This window comes from Microcaecilia unicolor, chromosome 3 (genome assembly GCF_901765095.1).
Source record: "Microcaecilia unicolor chromosome 3, aMicUni1.1, whole genome shotgun sequence".
In the NCBI taxonomy this organism is placed as follows: domain Eukaryota; kingdom Metazoa; phylum Chordata; class Amphibia; order Gymnophiona; family Siphonopidae; genus Microcaecilia; species Microcaecilia unicolor.
In genome coordinates this window covers 67,477,718-67,498,915 of record NC_044033.1, presented here as the reverse complement: position 1 = coordinate 67,498,915, position 21,198 = coordinate 67,477,718, and the positions used below count along the sequence as shown (strand labels likewise).

Sequence of the window (21,198 nt, the reverse complement as noted above, 5' to 3'; positions counted from 1 at the left end):
TTCTCCCATTTTCTCTCCACCTCTCTGCACTTTCTGTCTACCCCTTTTAACTTTTAGCAAATCTCTTATGTCTACCTCTCAGCATTTTCTTTTCACCCCTCTAATGTTTAGCAGATCAAATCTTAGAACTTTTCTTTTTCTTATCTTTACATTCAAGAATCACTTATCTCCTCCTAGCCACAATGAAAAGATGTATTCCACTCCATTTGTGTTCTCTGTTCATGTAAGAAGCTGTTGGGATCTCCCTCCCTTAGGGCTTCTTTTCTAAGCTGAAGTAGAAAATGGCCAACTTTTCATAGGTGTCCGGTATAAGAGGCTTGGGGAGGCTACGCCTTCCCAGCCGCAGCAGGATGGGTCAGCTGTTTCTCATTCTCCGACGGTCTTTATGTTTTCCGTTCTCTGAGAGTAGACCAGTCCCTGACTGACTCCAGTCCTCTCTCTTCTTTGCAGTGCTGCCGGCTCACCATCACCTGAGCGCCATGCCCATGCCCAGTTCCGCCCGGCGGGGCTACCTCGGTCTCTCACCGGTGCGCTGCGTCCTCCTCCTCCTCTTTTTGCCTTCACACCGTTGATCCGCCTTAAAACCGGCTTCGGGCTTCCCAACGTCACGATCGTCATCATGATGTTCTTCTTCGCCTCAGGCTCAGCCAGTCAGAGTCAGCCTTCCCTACGAGAGCTCCCGTTAACCATCATGATGCAACTTCCTGTTCCGCATAGATGGGACGCGCGGGAGGGGCCGTCACTGAGTAGGGAATGCTCAAGGCTGGTAAAGAGTGGCTGTCTGAGGTGTTCCCACTTCCTTCCCAGACCCAGACCATAATAATTTGAGGAAATTGTGGCATGCAGCGCACGTTGGATTTCAGGAGAGGTAGGTGCTGACTCTGAAGGGTTTAAGTCAAAAAGATCCATCATTTACAGCCAAGCCACAAGATACCACCGTATCTGCTCTGACCCAGGGGACAGAGACAGACACCTTAAAAGCCTGAGTGCATCCTTCAAACAGAAAGGCTACAACCCCAAAATAATCTCCAAGAATATTGCCTCCTCCCTCAAAACACCCAGGGAGAATCTGCTACAGTACAAGGAGAAAAAATCCACAGACAGAATTCCCCTTGTAGTGACATACAATCCAGAGCTGGAAAAACTGAGGAAAATCATAAGAGATCTACAACCTATACTCCAGGAGGATGAATTACTGAAAGAGATATTCCCATCCCCACCAGTACTGGCCTTCCGACAACCACCCAACTTAAAACACAAGCTAATCAGAAGTAAACTTCCATCACAGACTGAAAAGGAACAGAAGGGCACACGTCCATGTAATTTATCCAGTTGCAAACTGTGCCAAAATATTTCACAGGACCCCACAGTTACCCACAAAGGAAAGATATTCAACATAAAGGGATCTTTCACTTGCTCATCTTCCAATGTGGTATATATCATTCAGTGTAAAAAATGTAACGAAGGATGCTATATTGGAGAAACAGGCCAGATGCTTAAGACAAGATTCAATTTACATAGACATCACATGAACAATACAGCCAGTAGGGCCCCCACCACGGTGGGACAGCACTTCACAGAACCAGGACACTGTACCAGTGATTTCACAGTGAGAATACTGAAAGGTAACTTTAAAACCATACAGGAACGTAAGACCTTTGAAGTCAGAATGATTGAATATTTTAACACCCAACAGAAAGGACTTAACAAGGACCTGGGGTTCCTAGCCCATTATAAACCATAAAGCTGTATGTCTCTGTTGATCACCCCACCCCTCACCTATTCACACCCATCCTGCTAGAATATCAATGATATGCTTTGATGTCCCCATGCATACCTCCGACCCACCCCCATCCTCCCACCCTGTCAGACTGTCATAGTAATGCTTGAATGTTTTCACTTATATACACTGTCAGCTAGCACATTTGCTTATTTCCGATCTGACGAAGAAGGGCAACCTTCGAAAGCTAATCAAGAAATGTATTAAGTTATGTCCAATAAAAAAGGTATCATCTTATTTTCTTTTCCATGTTTTATTTTGTTTGATTTCTATTGATAACCTTAAGAGTGGACTAACACGGCTACCACACTCCTCTACTTAAGTCAAAATAAAAAATAAATATTTTGTTTCATGCAGATCTCTTTTGTTTAAACATAACTAAATGGCTATAAGCCCCTAATGCTTTTGGTTTTCCTATATTTTGTTTGTGATGACTTATACTATGCCAAAATTGAAATTTGAAAACTCTTAGTCTCTATCTGGTTGTTAATAAAATGAGCTCATTGTGAACACTATCCACCCTAAAAGGGTGTTTTGTGGCTCTACATGAGAATTGTGATATTATGATCCCTTGTTTCATATTGTTGACGGTCTGCATTTTCCGTATGGGTGGTATATTGGTGTAGTAAGGTCTGCTCAGTGTAATATTTATGGTACAGTAAGGTTCTGAGTGTGTTTTTGCACAAAGTTGTGCATAGTGTTTTGCAGTTGAGTGATTGTGGTTAGTATATGCTTTGACAACCACTTTATTCTTTGACATATGATACATATCTAATAATCTAATTTATAAAAGGTATTATTGTGACTATTTTATTTTTACTTATTTTTTTTTCTGTGTGTTGTCAGACAATTATGGATGTAAGCTCCGCCCCTGGTCACACCCCTAACCCTACCCCCTTTAGCCTCCCCAAACAGTTGGGCCACCGACCGCCTATGCCAACTTTCCATTTTCCAAATTAATGGCCATGCGCTATTTAAAACTAGCATATGAGCCCTTCCTGACACCTATTTTGTTCATGCACCAATTCTGCATTAATCAGTTAGCATGAGCAAATATAGCTTCGCTGATTAGCGCAAAAACACTCACACTCCACCTCCAGACATGCCCCCTCTGTGCAAAAATAAAATGTATTTTTTTAGCACAGGGTTTGGCACATGCACATTGTCTTTTACCACAGAATACCTCAGTGTGTCCCGCAGTAAGCCCTTTTCAGCTGAGGTAAGCACGTTCTAATGCTTACTGCAGTTTAGTAAAAGGAACCTTTTTGGTTTTCCAGAACTGATTTGGCTACAAAACTTTGTCTATTGTAATTGTATGATTCCAATGTACGTTAATGTCACTTGAGAAAATGTGTTATACAAATAAATGTAAAATCAGAATTAAGCTAATAAAACTTAAAAGTGATTTGAATTTTAAAAATTTAATATAGTGTTGCATAAAATTGATTGCTAGCAATTTATTTTTTAGATTCAGAAATTATGGCGAGGCTATTATGTCCGAAAATATGTCCATAATTGTAATGCATTACAGAAGTATTTTGAAGAAGTTACCAGGAACAATGAAATTGTCAGGTAAAACTAACATTGTTGTTTAAAGACAATTATATTTCTATAATCCATTTTTGTTTAGATTGATGTGCTTTTTCTGCTCCAGCTATGAATATTTCTCTGCCCCAGTGTTTGTAGTGTCTTCCAAAACTAATTATAGAGAATATGTATTCAGTTTGTTAGTGTGCCTTACAACATTTAGTGTGAGCTAAATTGATGTAACATATTAAGAGGGGCATTTAAAAAAAAAAAGTCTACATCTTTAAAAAAAATCCATTCCTGTTTCACTGTCTATTCTGTCTCTGTGTGGGTTCCTGACAAGCTTTCAGCTTCTGTGTGTGAAGTGGGTTCCTGTTTCGCTGGTCTAGTTTGTGTCTGAGTGGGTTTCTGAGAAGCTGCCAGTTTCTGTGTCTGTGTGGGTTCCTGAGAAGTATCCAGCTTCTATGTGTGTGATTGGGTTCCCGAGAAGCCACCATCTTCTGTGTGTGTGTGGTCTTGGCCACCTTGTTCCTGGGCTTCTGTGGCACTGCTTCGTTCCTGCCTATTCTATTTCCAGTACTGTTCCAGATGTAGACCCTGTCTGGTGCCAGCCACGTTTTTCTGCTTACTAGCAATTAGTCTATCATAGGATTCCACTACAAACCAAGGGCTCACAACCCAAAAACAAAACAGCTATCTTCGCTAAACACATATACAGAGGCTGTAACATAGGGTTGACGAGGCATGTATATATGAACATGCCAAAATCCTGTATGAGATAGGCTAATGGACTCAAGAAAATGTTAAATAGTAGAGGGTTCAAAAAACAACCTTGGGTTACACTGCAGGAGAGTGGATACATAGTTGACTTAGATGTTGATGTACAAACTTGAAAAGAGTGATCACTAAGAAAAGATCTCGACCTGTTCCAAACCTTCCCTTTATTCCAATTTCCACTAATCAGACAATTAGCAAATAATGATCCACCAAGTCAAAGGCTGCCAAAAGGTCCAGAGATTTTAAGGCTACTCAACCATTTTCTAATGCACTATGAACTTCACTAAGAAAGGATATAATAATAATCTCAGTACTGTGATCTATGTGAAATCCAGAGAATTCTTCAATTTTTCAAAATTTATTTATTTGTTACATTTGTATCCCACATTTTCCCATCTATTTGCAGGCTCAATGTGGCTTACATGGTACCGGAAAGGCGTTCGCCAACTCTGGTATGAACAAATACAAAGTGATGTTGTGGTGGAATAAGGTTCATGTGGAACAGACACATTAGGGAATCGTAGAGCGGAAGAGTTATGTTATGTCCGTTACGTGCTTTGGATTAGTTGTGTTGCAGGGTTCAGGCATTTAAGTTGGGTCGGTAGGGTATGCCTTTTTGAACAGGTTAGTTTTTAGTGATTTCCGGAAGTTTAGGTGGTCATACGTTGTTTTCATGGCTTTTGGTAATGCGTTCCACAGTTGTGTGCTTATGTAGGAAAAGCTGGATGCATAAGTTGATTTGTATTTGAGTCCTTTGCAGCTTGGGTAGTGGAGATTTAGATATGTTCGTGTTGATCCAGATGTGTTTCTGGTTGGTAGGTCTATGAGGTCTGTCATGTATCCCGGGGCTTCGCCGTAGATAATTTTATGAACCAGGGTGCAGATTTTGAAAGCAATATATTCTTTGATTGGGAGACAGTGCAGTTTTTCACGGAGGGGTTTTGTGCTTTCGAATTGCCTTTTGACAAATATAAGCCTGGCTGTCGTGTTTTGAGCGATCTGAAGTTTCTTTATGATTTGTTCTTTGCATCCCACATAAATTCCATTGCAGTAGTCTACATGGCTTAGTACCATTGATTGTATCAAGTTGTGAAATGTTCCCTCGGGAAGAATGGTTTCACGCGTTTCAGTTTCCACATTGAGTGAAACATTTTCTTTGTTGTGGATTTCACATGGCTCTCTAGTGTAGGTTACAGTCGATTTGTAACGCCCGAGGATTTCAGGCTGCCTGAGATAGGGAGGGGTAATCTGGGGTGTTTATATTTGTGGGGTTGTTTGCATTGTATTGGGATGAGTGGATGAGACAGTGTGTTTTTTCTGTATAGAGTTTAAGTTGAAATGCATTTGCCCGTGAGTCCATGATGTTCAAGCTGAGCTTGATTTCATTGGTGATTTCTGTCAGATCATGTTGTAAGGAATGTATATTGTGATATTGTTTGCATAGATGAAGGGTTAAGGCCTTGGTTGGATAGGGACCTTGGCTAGAGGGGGTCATCATTAGGTTGAAAAGGATCGGTGATAGTGGTGATCCTTGAGGTACTCCGCAGTCTGCTTTCCATGGTGATGATATGTTTGAATTTGATTTCACTTGATATGTTCTAGTGGTTAGGAAACCCTTGATCCAACTAAGTATATTTCCACCAATCCCGAAGTAATCTAGGAGTCTTAGTAGTATATTATGGTTTACCATGTCAAATGCACTAGACATGTCGAATTGGAGAAGAAGTATGCTTTTACCTGTTGCTGTTTCCTGCTTGAATTTGGTTAGGAGAGTAATTAGTACTGTTTCAGTGCTATGAAGGGACGAAATCCTGATTGTGATTCATGTAATATTGAGAATTTGTTTATATAATCAGTAAGTTGTTTGGTTACTATGTTTTCCATCAGTTTGACTGCCAGTGGGATAGATGCTACTGGGCGGTAGTTAGTGATTTCGTTTGCTTTTTTCTTGGTATCTTTTGGTATTGGGATGAGTAGGATGTTGCCATTTTTCTTAGGGAAGAGGTCTTGCTGAAGCATGTAGTTTAGGTGGGATGTGAGGTCTGCTATGAAGCGATCGGGGGCGGATTTTATTAGGTAGCTGGGGCAGGTATCCAATTTACAGTGAGAGTTGGAGAACCTATTAATCACCTGGGTGACTGTTTCCACGGTGAGGAGAGCGAAGTTTGACCAGGTTCGGTCCGCTGGGTATTCACCAAGGGTTGGGTCCAAACCATTGATGAAGTTTTCGATATTGGTATTGTCCTGAGGTAGCGTGTTGCGTAGGTTTGCAATTTTTTCATTGAAGTATTTAGCAAGGTTGTCTGCAGATGGGGGATGTCTGTACCGGTTGTAGTGACCAAGGTGATGTCTAGTAGTTTGTTCATGAGTTGGTGTAGTTTCTTCATGTCTTTGTAATCTGGCCCTATTTTAGTTTTATAGTATGACCTATTGGTCTGTCTTATGCATATTTGTATTTTCTTTGTATTTGTTTTCATGCATTGAGTGTGTGTTCATCTTATTTTTTCCATGCTCATTCGAGTTTTCTGGATTGAGTTTTTAGTTTTTCAGTTCATTGTGAACCATGGTATTGAGTTATCCCTAAGTGAGGTTCTTGTTCGTAAGGGTGCTATTTCATCTAGTATGCTTCTGCATCTTTTTATCCCATTATATGAGGTAGTATATGGAGTCCATTTGTGCTGTCCATTCGTTATTGTATATCTGTTGCCAAAATGTTTTCGAGTCTATTTGGCCTCTTGTGCTGTAGGTTGTGTGTTCTTGTATACGATATGAACCCTTCTTCCGCCATTTTAAGGATAGGTTTAGTTGTAGTGATTGGTCCATGGTGTTTCTGTCCATTTAATATCTGTTATTATTAGGTTCTGGTCTGTTGACAGTTGTGTGAGATGAGGTCGAGTGTGTGCCCTTGACATGGGTTGCTTGCATGTGTGGGCATTTGAGATCCATAAGTGGAGGAATTCCTTGCATTCTCATTCATTGATAAAGTTGGGTCTTCTAGGTAAAGGTAATGTCGCCTAATACTAGTATATTGGAGTTGGTTACAGAAGTGTTTGAGATGAAGTCCATGAAGTTTGTCTGGCCTTCGTTCCAATTACCTGGTCTATAAAACAAGACACAGTTCAGGTGATCAAGCAGGGTTTTGTTGTGGATTCTAATTGAGGCAATTTCAAGTTAGGTTGTTATGCACTTGGCAGTAGTTTCGGTGGTAAAGTGGGATCGATAGATTAGTGCTATGCCTCCGCCTCTCTTTTCCTTTCTGGTCCAGTGAGTGATTTTGTATCCTTGAGTGCATAGGTCTAGGATTATAGGGTCCTTTTGATCATGGATCCAGGTTTCATTGATGAAAAGTAGATCAAGGTTTTCTGGCATGATCCAGTCTGTTACTATTGTTGTTTTGTTTACTACGGATTTGGCGTTGATGTAACCCACTTGAAGTTTTTTGGTATGGGTCTTCTATGTTTGGTGTTGTGTGGATTTTGTTAGTTGTCATTTCTTTGTTAGTGTGAATTGTTATGACCTTTCTTTCCCTTCTGTTGAGGTTGTCCGCATGTTGGTGTTCTTCCTTTGTTTTGGTTGTTGTCAGTTTGATGAGGTGTGGGTGTATTTGATCAGTCTTTGATGATTATGTAGTATGGGTATGATGTTACTTTCTGCGAGTGGTGTGGTTAGTGTTAGGTGGATCAGAGATAAGGAGTAGATTGCTAGGAGTAGTTTGATGGTATTCATTTTGGTATCAGTTCACTTTGGGCTGCTAGTAGGCCGTGTTCAGTAGGGTGAGTGATAGGACTTTGTCCTTTGGTATGGAATCTGGTGTTCTGGTCTTGTGTGTTTTATGTATTTTCAGCTTGCCTTTGAGCTATTGAGATCAGTAGTGGCTCCGGGTCCAGTGTTATGTTAGTGGGCAGGGGAGGTGGGAGGGGGGGGAATAGTTCTGGGATAGGGTTTTTCTTTAATTTGTCTCCTATCAGCTAATTGCGTCCACTGTAAAGTCTCATGTCTTGAAGTATAAACCTTGGCACACCAGAACACACCTGAAGTCTACAGATAATTTACTCACAGTCAGGTGTTCAGAAGTGTTGCCCCAGGGCACAGAGACTCCGTAATTCTGAGAGCTGTATCAGTGGTTGGAGGTAGAAATCTGAGGAGAGACATCTTTATTGCAGAGGTGAGAAAATAGTCGAACTGGTAGAAGTAGCTCAGAGCTGGGTGACTGGAGAGTGCAATATCTCATTAGGAAGATATAGGACACAGAGACTCTATAGCTACGAGTGCACATCGGTGGCTGGAGGTAGAAATCAGAGGGGAGGCAGCAGCCCCGGGCTGCCACTGCTGCTGTGCACCGGGTCCCATGGAGCCCGTCTCTGGACACTGCCGCTGCTCAGCTCCTGTTTTTCCTGTCGCCACTGCTGCCTCAGGCAATCTGACCACGAGGCGCCATCGATTGGGCCCCGGTGGTTGCACGTCTCTGCAACTCTCACTCCACCTAGGCAGTCCCGCCAGACACGGTGGGCGGGCGAGGAGGCAGAGCCGGGCGCGCGACCGCCACCAGGCGAACCTCACGTGGTCCCACTTGGGGAGAGGTTAAGTTGCCTCTGTCCGCTCGGAGATGGCAGCGGTGCCACTCACTGACTCTGCCGGTCGCTATCTCGGCCGGGTGAGCGCCATCTGCTGCTCTACCCAGGGCTTTTGCTCTCATGAGCCCAGGGCTTCCACAGGCACGTCCCGCAGACCGGGAGCGCTGTCCACTGCCCAGCCCAGGCCTCGTCCTCCAAGCCCGGAGCTCCCTCAGGCGCGTCTCACTCAGGCCGGGGTGCCGTCCGCTGCCCAGCCCAGGCTTCGTCTTCCAAGCCCTGAGCTCCAGCAGGTGCATCTCGCTCAGGCCTGGAGCGCCGTCTGCCGCTCTGCCCGACTTCACTCTCGAAGCCCGGAGCTCCCGCAGGCACGTCTTACTCAATGGAGGAGGGTAGTTAATGGGGTTCCCCAGGGGTCTGTGCTGGGACCGCTGCTTTTTAACATATTTATAATGACCTAGAGATGGGAGTAACTAGTGAGGTAATTAATTTGCTGATGACACAAAGTTATTCAAAGTTGTTAAATCGCGGGAGGATTGTGAAAAATTACAAGAGGACCTTACGAGACTGGGAGACTGGCGTCTAAATGGCAGATGACGTTTTTTGGCATCCTCATTTGTTTTCCTCACTTTTTTGTTCCATATCTCACGGTTTTGTGAGGGTTTTCACCTCCTTTTTTGTTGTGGCAAGTGCAAAGTGATGCATGTGGGAAAGAGGAACCCAAATTATAGCTACGTCATGTAAGGTTCCATGTTAGGAGTCACGGACCAAGAAAGGGATCTAGGTGTTGTCGTTGCTGATACGTTGAAACCTTCTGCTCAGTGTGCTGCTGCGGCTAAGACAGCAAATAGAATGTTAGGTATTATTAGGAAAGGAATGGAAAACAAAAATGAGGATGTTATAATGCCTTTGTATCGCTCCATGGTGCGACCGCACCTCAAATATTGTGTTCAATTCTGGTCGCCGCATCTCAAAAAAGATAAAGTGGAATTAGAAAAGGTGCAGAGAAGGGTGACGAAAATGATAAAGGGGATGGGATGACTTCCCTATGAGGAAAGACTAAAGCGGCTAGGGCTCTTCAGCGTTGAGAAAAGGCGTCTGAGGGGAGATATGATACAGGTCTATAAAATAATGAGTGGAGTTGAATGGGTAGATGTGAAGCATCTGTTCACACTTTCCAAAAATATCAGGACTAGGGGGCATGTGATGAAGCTACAATGTAGTAAATTAAAACGAATCGGAGAAAATTTTTCTTCACTTCAACTTGTAATTAAACTCTGGAATTTGTTGCCAGAGAATGTGGTAAAGGCGGTTAGCTTAGTGGAGTTTTAAAAAGGTTTGGACGGCTTCCTAAAGGAAAAGTCTATAGACCGTTATTAAATGGACTTGGGGAAAATCCACTATTCTGGATAAGCAGTATAAATGTTTTGTTACATTTCTGGGATCTTGCTCGGTATTTGTGATCTGGATTGGCCACTGTTGGAAACAGGATGCTGGGCTCGATGGACCTTTGGTCTTTCCCAGTATGGCAATACTTATGTACTTATGATGACCCAATTGTGAGAACAATCAGCCTTCTGTCCTCAGAGAATACCTGCTACAGGTATGTATCTACACTATGTGCTAATCTATAAATGGCGCTGAACTCAGAGCACTGTTTATAGAGTAGCATTCAGTTACGATTTTTGCAACTGCTATAACCAGCGTTCAAGTTTGCTTACATATGTCATTTGGGATTTAGAGTGTGTTGCCATGATATACTGTGGGACCCAGCTCCTGGACACAGCACATTTTTAGTGCTTCATAGAGATATGTTCTAACTAACTATGCAGTGCTCTTCTGTTCTTTCAATGAAAAGCTTAGAATTCAGCCTGTTGCTGTAGCCTAGTGGTTAGCACATCAGCTTTAGAAGCTACAGAACTGGGTTTAAGTTCCACTGCAGCACTGCATCAACTTCTGTCAGTACATATTTTTCTTTGTACCACAGACCTATCTGTGGGAGCAGTTCTGTGAGATACCTCTGTGACAACCTTCTGTAGCAAAGTTTGGCATCGAGGGACATGAGCAGATTGTTCTGAGGTTTTTGTCTGTGGGCTCAGGCGTATGATAGGGAACTTCTGCGTGTGGGCCTAGTAGGTTGTGGATACTCTTTCTCTTTGGCCTATCTGTTGGGTTTAGTTATTCGAGTATTTGTTTCCATGGAGATGCTGATAGGGGTTCACGCCATGGTTGGATCCAGCATGTGATGCTAATGTGAGAATACTTGTAAATTGTACAGGTGACACATGCAGTAGTCAGGGCACAGTGGCAGCACTCCTCATCCCTCCCTCTCTTCTGCTCCTCAGTGTGGGCAGGAAACCTGTGTAGTAGACTTAGAAACTTGATATTAGTTAGAGCAACCAAGGGCACTGAAATGAAAACACAGGACATCCATATCAACAAAACAGAGCTCTTCTATAATAAAAGTAATAAGTACATAAGTACATAAGTAGTGCCATACTGGGAAAGACCAAAGGGTCCATCTATCCCAGCATCTGTCACCGACAGTGGCCAATCCAGGTCAAGGGCACCTGGCACGCTCCCCAAACGTAAAAACATTCCAGACAAGTTATACCTAAAAATGCGGAATTTTTCCAAGTCCATTTAATAGCGGTCTATGGACTTGTCCTTTAGGAATCTATCTAACCCCTTTTAACTCCGTCAAGCTAACCGCCCGTACCACGTTCTCCGGCAACGAATTCCAGAGTCTAATTACACGTTGGGTGAAGAAAAATTTTCTCCGATTCGTTTTAAATTTACCACACTGTAGCTTCAACTCATGCCCTCTAGTCCTAGTATTTTGGATAGCGTGAAGAGTCGCTTCACATCCACCTGATCCATTCCACTCATTATTTTATACACTTCTATCATATCTCCCCTCAGCCGTCCTCTTCTCCAAGCTGAAAAGCCCTAGCCTTCTCAGCCTCTCTTCATAGGAAAGTCGTCCCATCCCCACTATCATTTTCGTCGCCCTTCGCTGTACCTTTTCCAATTCTACTATATCTTTTTTGAGATACGGAGACCCGTACTGAACACAATACTCCAGGTGCGGTCGCACCATGGAGCGATACAACGGCATTATAACATCCGCACACCTGGACTCCATACCCTTCCTAATAAACACCCAACATTCTATTCGCTTTCCTAGCCGCAGCAGCACACTGAGCAGAAGGTTTCAGCGTATCATCGACGACGACACCCAGATCCCTTTCTTGATCCGTAACTCCTAACGCGGAACCTTGCAAGACGTAGCTATAATTCGGGTTCCTCTTACCCACATCATCACTTTGCACTTGTCAACATTGAACTTCATCTGCCACTTGCACGCCCATTCTCCCAGTCTCGCAAGGTCCTCCTGTAATCGTTCACATTCCTCCTGCGACTTGACGACCCTGAATAATTTTGTGTCATCGGCGAATTTAATTACCTCACTAGTTATTCCCATCTCTAGGTCATTTATAAATACATTAAAAAGCAACGGACCCAGCACAGACCCCTGCGGGACCCCACTAACTACCCTCCTCCACTGAGAATACTGGCCACACAATCCTACTCTCTGCTTCCTATCTTTCAACCAGTTCTTAATCCATAATAATACCCTACCTCCGATTCCATGACTCTGCAATTTCTTCAGGAGTCTTTCGTGCGGCACTTTGTCAAACGCCTTCTGAAAATCCAGATATACAATATCAACCGGCTCCCCATTGTCCACGTTTGCTTACCCCCTCAAAAAAATGCATTAGATTGGTGAGGCAAGACTTCCCTTCACTAAATCCGTGCTGACTTTGTCTCATCAGTCCATGTTTTTGTATATGCTCTGCAATTTTATTCTTAATAATAGCCTCCGCCATCTTGCCCGGCACCGACGTCAGACTCACCGGTCTATAATTTCCCGGATCTCCTCTGAACCCTTCTTAAAAATCGGAGTAACATTGGCTACCCTCCAGTCTTCCGGTACTACACTCGATTTTAGGGACATATTGCATATTTCTAACAGTAGCTCCGCAAGTTCATTTTTTAGTTCTATTAATACTCTGGGATGAATACCATCAGGTCCCGGTGATTTACTACTCTTCAGCTTGCTGAACTGACCCATTACATCCTCCAAGGTTACAGAGAATTTGTTTAGTTTCTCCGACTCCCCCCGCTTCAAATATTCTTTCCGGCACCGGTGTCCCCCCCCAAATCCTCCTCGGTGAAGACCGAAGCAAAGAATTCATTTAATTTCTCCGCTACGGCTTTGTCCTCCTTGATCGCCCCTTTAACACCATTTTCGTCCAGCGGCCCAACCGACTCTTTGGCCGGTTTCCTGCTTTTAATGTATCTAAAAAAATATATGTGGTAAAAAAATAACATACGACAAATAATAATATAATTACCAAAATATACATAAATCTGTAAAATACTAGTAAACAAGAATATATACAACTATTTACAAAGAACAAAAAGGGCTAGGGAAGGGGGACAGATCACCGAGGGGAGGGGAGGGAGACTACCCCAAGAGCAGCAGGAGCTGCCTCAAGAGATGGGGCAGTCTAAGGATCCTGGGAGGGGTCAGGTCGCAGAATCCCAGCATGCTCTAGGCCAGATAAGATGTACATGGCCCTAATTTGAGATATTCTTTCCTAGAATGTTTACTGTTATTATACTAAAACATAGTGAGCTGCCACTTTTGAGTTCTATTGTGAAGGTGGACAAAATGATGTCTTTGGAAGAGACAAATAAAGCATTTAACAGAGGTTCAGTCAAAAAAGACAGTAGTGATGTTCAGCATTGGCTAGTCAGAATTGTCTGGATAACTCAGATTTCCCAAATAGAAGGCCTCAAATTAACCTAACAATGTTTACATAGTAGATGAGTAGATGATAGTAGATAAAGACCCTATATGGTCCATCCAGTCTTCCCAACAAGATAAACTCATAGCGTAAGATATGATGGGATACTACATACATATACTTGATCTTGATTTGTCCTTGTCATTTTCAGGGCACAGACCATAGAAGTCTGCCCGTACTGGCCTTGTTCTCCAAATTCTGAAGTTGTCAACGAAGCCCATCCAAATCTGTCCAGCCATGATCAGGGCACACACTGTAGAAGTCTGTCCAGCATTGGCTTTGCTTTCCAATTACTGGTGTTGCCATCTTGTCACTGCTAAGCTTGTTTGGTTTCATGTCTTCTATACAGGATTCCTTTGTGTTTATCCCACACATTTTTGAATTCTGTTACCGTTTTCATCACCACCACCTCCCATGGGAGGGCAATCCAGATATCCACTACCCTCTCTGTGAAAAAGTAATTTTACACATTGGAATGAGCATCTAGATAAAATTAGCCTAAGTTGTCCAGTTAACTTAATCTGAGCATAATCAACTGAATAATGGCCTAATAGATTGTAACGTAGTAAATTTAGCATGCAATTTGATGTGAAGATATATTCAATCCATAATAAACAAATAGGCACTATTTCCCATACATTGCTATGCTAATGTAATCTGTTTTATGATTTTACAAATGATGATTTCTAACTACTAGAGTTACATGCTGTTCTTTGACATAGTTAATCAATATTCTGACATTTAGACTAGTGACATACTTAACTAGCCTTTGGGTGTCATATTGATATTAAAACAGCAGTAGCACATTATAGAAGCATTTGCAGACAGCAAACAAGGCAAAAAAAAAATCATTTCAGCCATAAAACTACAGCTGAAGTATGGCAGATAAGTGGAAATAGTGACAAGATCTTTTGCTTTGGGTACATATATCTGCAGAAGAGGTTCCTACTTGACAGTGAATATATAATAACTAGAGAACAAGCATTCAATGCAGCTTGACAGCACTAGTTATGAAGTATCATTTTCAGAGCCAATGGTAAGTATTAATTTATTCTGATTATTGCTTGATTATATGATTGATTGTTCTTCTTTTCAAGGAAAGCGGTCTATAAATGTAATAACATATCAGTGTCTGAAAGAATGATGACTATTACCTTTATTTATTAGAATCCATAGGCAAAGGGGGAAAAAAGGTAATGTATACTTTGATGCAGAAAGTTTTTGTATTAGAAAATCTTTCATTGATGCTAAAACTGTATTAAATATGTCTGTGCATGGATGCAGTTTTATAACCAGCCCAAGAATAATTATTGAAAAAAATTATCCATACTAAATTGGCTAAATGCTGATTACAAAACTGAAGGGGAAGAATTCACCAGAAGGAGTGAGAACGAAGTGGGATAACTCAGCTGGGTTATCTCACCCACATTAATGGGCAGTTGTTGAGTTTTGTTGATCAGACAACAAACCAGTTCAATTGAAAAATACTGAACAAATCCTCTTTAATCAAAGAAGGACACGACCTCAGAGTTGTACTGCTTTTTATTAATTCTGCTTATGTTATTTAGGGCTCAACTTCTCAATCACTGGTCATAAAAACCTCCTTGGAAAACCATAAATTGCAATTCAAATATTGTAATATATTTCCAGAATTAAAAGTAATGCTTAAAGTGAATTCTGTCACTTGGGTGGGCAGAGGCAGATTATTCTGTAATGCAGTATCTAAAATTCACATGCCAGTTATGTACATAAATATTCAGAATACTAGAATATATGTGCATATGTGTACATGCAGGATATATGCCTGTGTGCTATTTTATTACATTTTGTTTTAATTTGTTGTGAACCGCTGCAATCTTTTGAAGTAGTGGCGGTATATCAAGAGTTTTAGTAAACATAAACATTCCATAACACATACATATATTACATAGCATGTATTTTATAGGTGGGTAGAGTCTGGGTAGAGCATGAACAGGACACACATTTACATATGGAAAAAATGGTGAGAGCAGACACAATGAAAAAATAGCAGAATTTGTTGGTAAACTAATGAGTTAAAACCATGACTCACACAGCTCTTAATTAGCTGAAATGCATTGAAAACGCGATAAAAATGTGAAAAAATTGGTGCTGTAAAACCATGCAGTCAGCATGATTCTATAACTATGACAGGGCAGATACTCAATATCGACCAGTTTCACATTTATCCATGTTTGTTCACCCCTTCAATGAAATGTAATAGATTGCTGAGGCAAAATTTCCCTTCACTAAATCCATGTTGGCTTTTGTCTCATTAATCCATGCTTTTGAATATGCTCTGTAATTTTGTTCTTTATAATAGCCTCTACCATTTTGCCCAGAACCGACATCAGGCTTACCAGTCTGTAATTTCCCTGATCACCTATGGAACCCTACACCAGCGACCTCTAACAGCACTGACACACCAGCAGCAGACAACCTTGCGAAATACTTTAATGAGAAAATCATAAAATTACGACTCATGATACCTGTCAATACCATCGACTACGTAAAACTCCTTGGTTGTCTAGACCAGTGATGGCGAACCGTTCAGAGACCGAGTGCCCAAACAGCAACCCAAAATCGAATTATTTATCGCAAAGTGCCGGTACTCATTATGGGCGGGGTCACCACATATGACTCCACCCCTATGATAGCCACACCCCTTACACCAGCCATGGCGCATATAAACAGACATCATTGAAAATATTATACTAGTTTAGGAGAAAAAAAATAACATGATTTTCTTCCATTATAAATCATTTCTGTAAGCTGTTACAGCTCCAGTATACCCAGTGCAAAATAAGACAGCAGATGTAAATTCTCAAGTTCGACATATTCCAAACACTAAAATGAAAATAAAATGATCTTTCCTACCTTTTCCACCTATGGGTGGGACCAGAGCTTGAGGGACAGAAGGGAAGGCACGCCGAGCGAAGAACACGCGCTTCGCTGCCGCTGCCGACGCACGCCGCCTGAATGAACTCCGAGGAGGTATGCTTTTAAAATTTAAGAGGAGAAGGGGGGGGGGGTTCCTGGTGCTGGGAGGGAGGGAGGGAGGATGGGCGGGCGGGTTGATGGTTGCTTGTTTGGTTGGAGGGAGGGCGGGCGGGAGGCAGGCCTGGTGCTGGGAGGGAGGGAGAGTGGGCGGACCAGTGATGGCGTGCGTGCCAAGGGAGAGGGCTCTGCATGCCCTCTCTGGCACGCGTGCCATAGGTTCGCCATCACTGGTCTAGACCCAAACCCTGGTGAATACCCAGCGGACAGAACCTGGACCAACTTTGACACACTATCGGACGATACCATCTCCCAAATGCTCAAAAGGTTCGCCAAGTCCCACTGCAAATTAGACATGCCCTAACAACCTTATAAAGTCTGCCCTCAACAATTCATATCAGACCTCACGAAGTAACGTGAACTATATGCTACAAAACGGACTGTTCCCAAAGGATAAAGGAAAGATTCTACTCACCCCTATAACTAAAGACGCAAAGAAAAGTACAAGCTACTTAACCAACTACCGCCCAGTAGCATCTATTCCTCTGACAACCAAACTAACGGAAGGTATGGTGACCAAACAACTCACCAACTACTTAAATAAATTTTCAATACTTCACGACTCTCAATCAGGATTTCGGTCTAACCACAGTACTGGCGATCGCAACTGGCAATAGCATACTTCTTCTACAATTCGACACGTCCAGTGCTTTCGACATGGTTGATCACGGAATATCACTACACATCCTAGAATACTTCGGAATCGGAGGAAATGTTCTCAATTGGTTTAAAGGCTTCCTGACCACAAGATCATACCAAGTGATATCTAACTCGACTACATCAGCCACATGGACACCTGAATGTGGAGTCCCTCAAGGATCCCCCCTCTTGCCGACTCTCTTCAACCTAATGATGACACCCTTGGCCAAACTACTATCCAATCAAGGCCTCAATCCATACATATACGCAGATGACATAACGATTTACATCCCGTTCAAACATGATTTAAAGGAAATCACCAATGACATTATCCAAAGCTTCCATATCATGCATTCTTGGGCAGACGCATTTCAGTTGAAACTTAATGCAGAAAAAACACAATGTCTTATACCAGTGATGGCGAACCTTTCAGAGACCGAGTGCCCAAACAGCAACCCAAAATCGAATTATTTATCGCAAAGTGCCGGTACTCATTATGAGCGGGGTTACCACATATGACTCCACCCCTATGATAGCCACACCCCCTACACCAGCCATGGCGCATATAAACAGACATCATTGAAAATATTATACTAGTATAGGAGGAAAAAATAACATGATTTTTTTTCATTATAAATCATTTCTGTAAGCTGTTACAGCTCCAGTATACCCAGTGCAAAATAAGACAGCAGATGTAAATTCTCAAATTGGACATATTCCAAACACTAAAATGAAAATAAAATTATTTTTTTCTACCTTTTTTGTCTGGTGATTTTGTATTTCTATCCATATTGGTCCAGTCTCAGATTCTGCTGCTATCTGTTCTCTTAACTCCGTTTCCAGGGCTTCCTTTCCATTTATTTCTTTACTTTCCTCCTTTCTTCTTCATTTCTTGCCCTTCATCCATGTCCAGCAACCATCCTCTCCCCTCCAGCCACCCATGTCCAGCCACCCTACTCTTCCCTCCAGCCACCCATGTCCAGCCACCCTCCTCTCCCCCCTGCCCTCCCATCCAGCCACCTCCTCTCCCCCTGCCCTCCCCTCCAGCCACCCATGTCCAGCCACCCTCCTCTCCCCCCTGCCCTCCCTCCCAGCACCAGGCAGCCCTCCCTCACAGCACCCAGCAGCACCCAGTATCAGGCCTGCCTCCCTCCCACCCAGCACCAGGCCTGCCGCCCTCCCACCCAGCACCCAGCATCAGGCCTCCCACCCACCCAGCACCCAGCAGCAGCACACCCAGTAGCAGGCCTCCCTCCCACCCAGCACCAGGCTGGCCGCCCTCCCTCCCACCCAGTACCCAACATCAGGCCTCCCTCCAACCCAGCACCCAACATCAGGCCTCCCTCCTACCCAGCAGCAGGCCTCCCTCCCACCCAGCAGCACACACCACCAAGCCTCCCAGCCACCCACCCAGCACCAGGCCTGCCTCCCGCCCTCCCTCCAACCCAACAAGCATCAGGCCGCCCGCCCGTCCTCCCTCCCTCCCAGCACCAGGAACCCCCCTCCTCCTGTGAAATTTAAAAAGCGTACCGTCCTCGGGGTTAAGGCAGCGGCAGCGAAGCGCATGTTCTTCGATCGGCGCGCCTTCGGCCTTCCCTTCTGTCTCTCAAGCTCTGGTCCTACCCCTCATTGGCGGGACCAGAGCTTGAAAGACAGAAAGGAAGGCCGAAGGCGCGCCAATCGAAGAACACGCACTTGTTAGCGCTGTCACTATGATCGCAATCCCTTTTGGGGGGTAGAGAAGGAGTAGGAAAGTAGATTCAGGGGTGGGAAGGTGGGGTTCAGCGAACACATCAGGCCATACTTGGAAGTTAATTGGCCACCAGCCAGTGTTCAGTGCCGGTGCCTGGTTAGCTCAGCAGCTAAAGTTAGTCTAATTGTAGCCAATTAGTTAACTGGTTTGCAGTATGTATATCTCCGCTAACCATTTAAGTATTGGCTATTGGCTCAGCCTAGGCTCCCCCCAGCTCTGCCCACGGAGTGCCCCAGCATCATCCGGACAGTGCAGGGACAGTTAGAGCTGATATATATATATATATATTTTTTTTTTTTTTTTTTTTAATTTCTACCCCACGTTTTCCCACTCATGGCAGGCTCTATGCGGCTTAGGTACTTATTTGTACCTGGGGCAATGGAGGGTTAAGTGACTTGCTCAGAGTCACAAGGAGCTGCCTGTGCCTGCAGTGGGAATCAAACCCAGTTCCCCAGGACCAAAGTCCACCACTCTAATCACTAGGCCACTCTTCCACTCTGTCCAGTTAAGTGCCACTGAATACCATCAGATAAGCAGGAAGAAGCAATTTAACCAGATAAGATCTTCCCTTGCCAGGCTAAATCACTTTTAATATCAGGCGGATAGAAAAATTGCACATAATACTCTAAATGTGATCTCACCAGAGGTTTATATTGAGGCACTATCACCTCCTTTTTCCTTCTGGCTATTCCTGTCCATATGCAGCCAAATATTATTTTGGCTTTTGCCATTGCTTTTTCTACATGTTTGGCCATATTAAAACCATCAGATAAAATCGCCCCCCAAGCCCTGCTCTTCTCTCATGCACAGAACTACTTCACACCCTACATTGTACCGTGTCCTCAGGTTTATACAGCCAAAATGCATGAAATTGTATTTTTAGCCAAATTCTAGACCATTCTTCAAGATTCACTAGATCCCTCCTCATGCTATCCATACCATTGCAGATTTAGGATTGATCCCTGTAGCACACCATTGGTAACAACCCGTTACGCACAGTGAATTCCTTTTACCTTTAACCTTTGCCACTTTCCATTCAAACAGATTCTAAGCCACTTTAGGGCCCATACTAAGGGCACTCAGTTTATTCATTTCACCTATATGGAACCGTGTCAAAGGCTTTGCTAAAATCTAAGTACATCACATTTAGCACTCTCTGTTGATCCATCACACCAATCACTGAGTCAAATAAATTAAACAGATTAGTCTGACAAGACCTGCCTTTATGAAACCATGCTGCCTTGGGTTCTGCAATCCACTAGATTCCAGAAATCTGTTTTAGAAGCACTTTCATTAATTTACTCACCACAGAGGTCAGACCCAACCTCATCCTTAATTCTGCTTTTGTGGAGAGGAACCACGTCTGCCCTTTTCCATTTCTCTGTGACCATTCTCATCTCTAAAGAAGCATTGAAAAGGTCAGATTGTGGAACCACCAGAACTTTCCTAAATTCTTTCAGTATCCGTGGCTATATCCCTTCTGGCCTTGTGCTTTGTCTTCCTTTAGTTTAGCTAGCTTATCATGAGCACAGTCTTCTGAAAATCTTTCATCTACCACACTTCCCTTCCTATTTGTGTTTGTCTTCTCTGGTCTTATTTCTGGCCCTTCATCTGTGAACACAAAACAGAAAAATTTGTTAAGCAATTCCACATTATCCATATCAGCTTCTCCACTTTTTTCACAATGCCTCGTGTCCCCTCAAAAACCGTAGTAGTGATAAAACATGGCTCTCCATTGGCTTAGGCATTTGAATGCACGTCCTATATAATAAAAATCACCTCCAACGTTCTGAAGCCGAGAAAGTGAAGCCTTCAAGCCTTGAAGCATTCCTGCAATGTTCTGGAACTACGTGTCGTCAATTGAGGAGATGGAGCCTTACAGAGCGCACGAATGCTTCAAGGCTTGAAGTCTTCACTTTCTCAGCTTCAGAACGTTGGAGGTGCGTTTTATTATATAGGATGTGATCGGCGCTTTTCTGTAGCACATGGGGGGAATTTAATATATGCTGATTAAAGTGGAGTGGCTGGAGGGGGGCAGGGGAGAGAGGAGAATTGCTGGGTGGCTGGAGGGGGGGCAGGGAACACAGGAGAATCGCTGGGTGGCTGGAGGGGGGGCAGGGGAGAGAGGAGATTCGCTGGGTGGCTGGAGGGGGGGCAAGGGAAAATGGAGAATCACTGGGTAGCTGGAGGGGGGGCAGGGGA

The 21,198-nt window shown here is 43.3% G+C and overlaps 1 protein-coding gene across 1 annotated transcript in view; it reads left to right on the top strand.

Moving 5' to 3' along the window:
• SPATA17 (spermatogenesis associated 17) overlaps positions 1 to 21,198 on the top strand; it is a 489,596-nt gene that overhangs the window by 193,299 nt on the left and 275,099 nt on the right. The window contains exon 5 of the mRNA XM_030194667.1: positions 3,249 to 3,352. Coding sequence (XP_030050527.1) covers positions 3,249 to 3,352 — 104 coding nt within the window. The remainder of the gene's footprint in view (positions 1 to 3,248; positions 3,353 to 21,198) is intronic.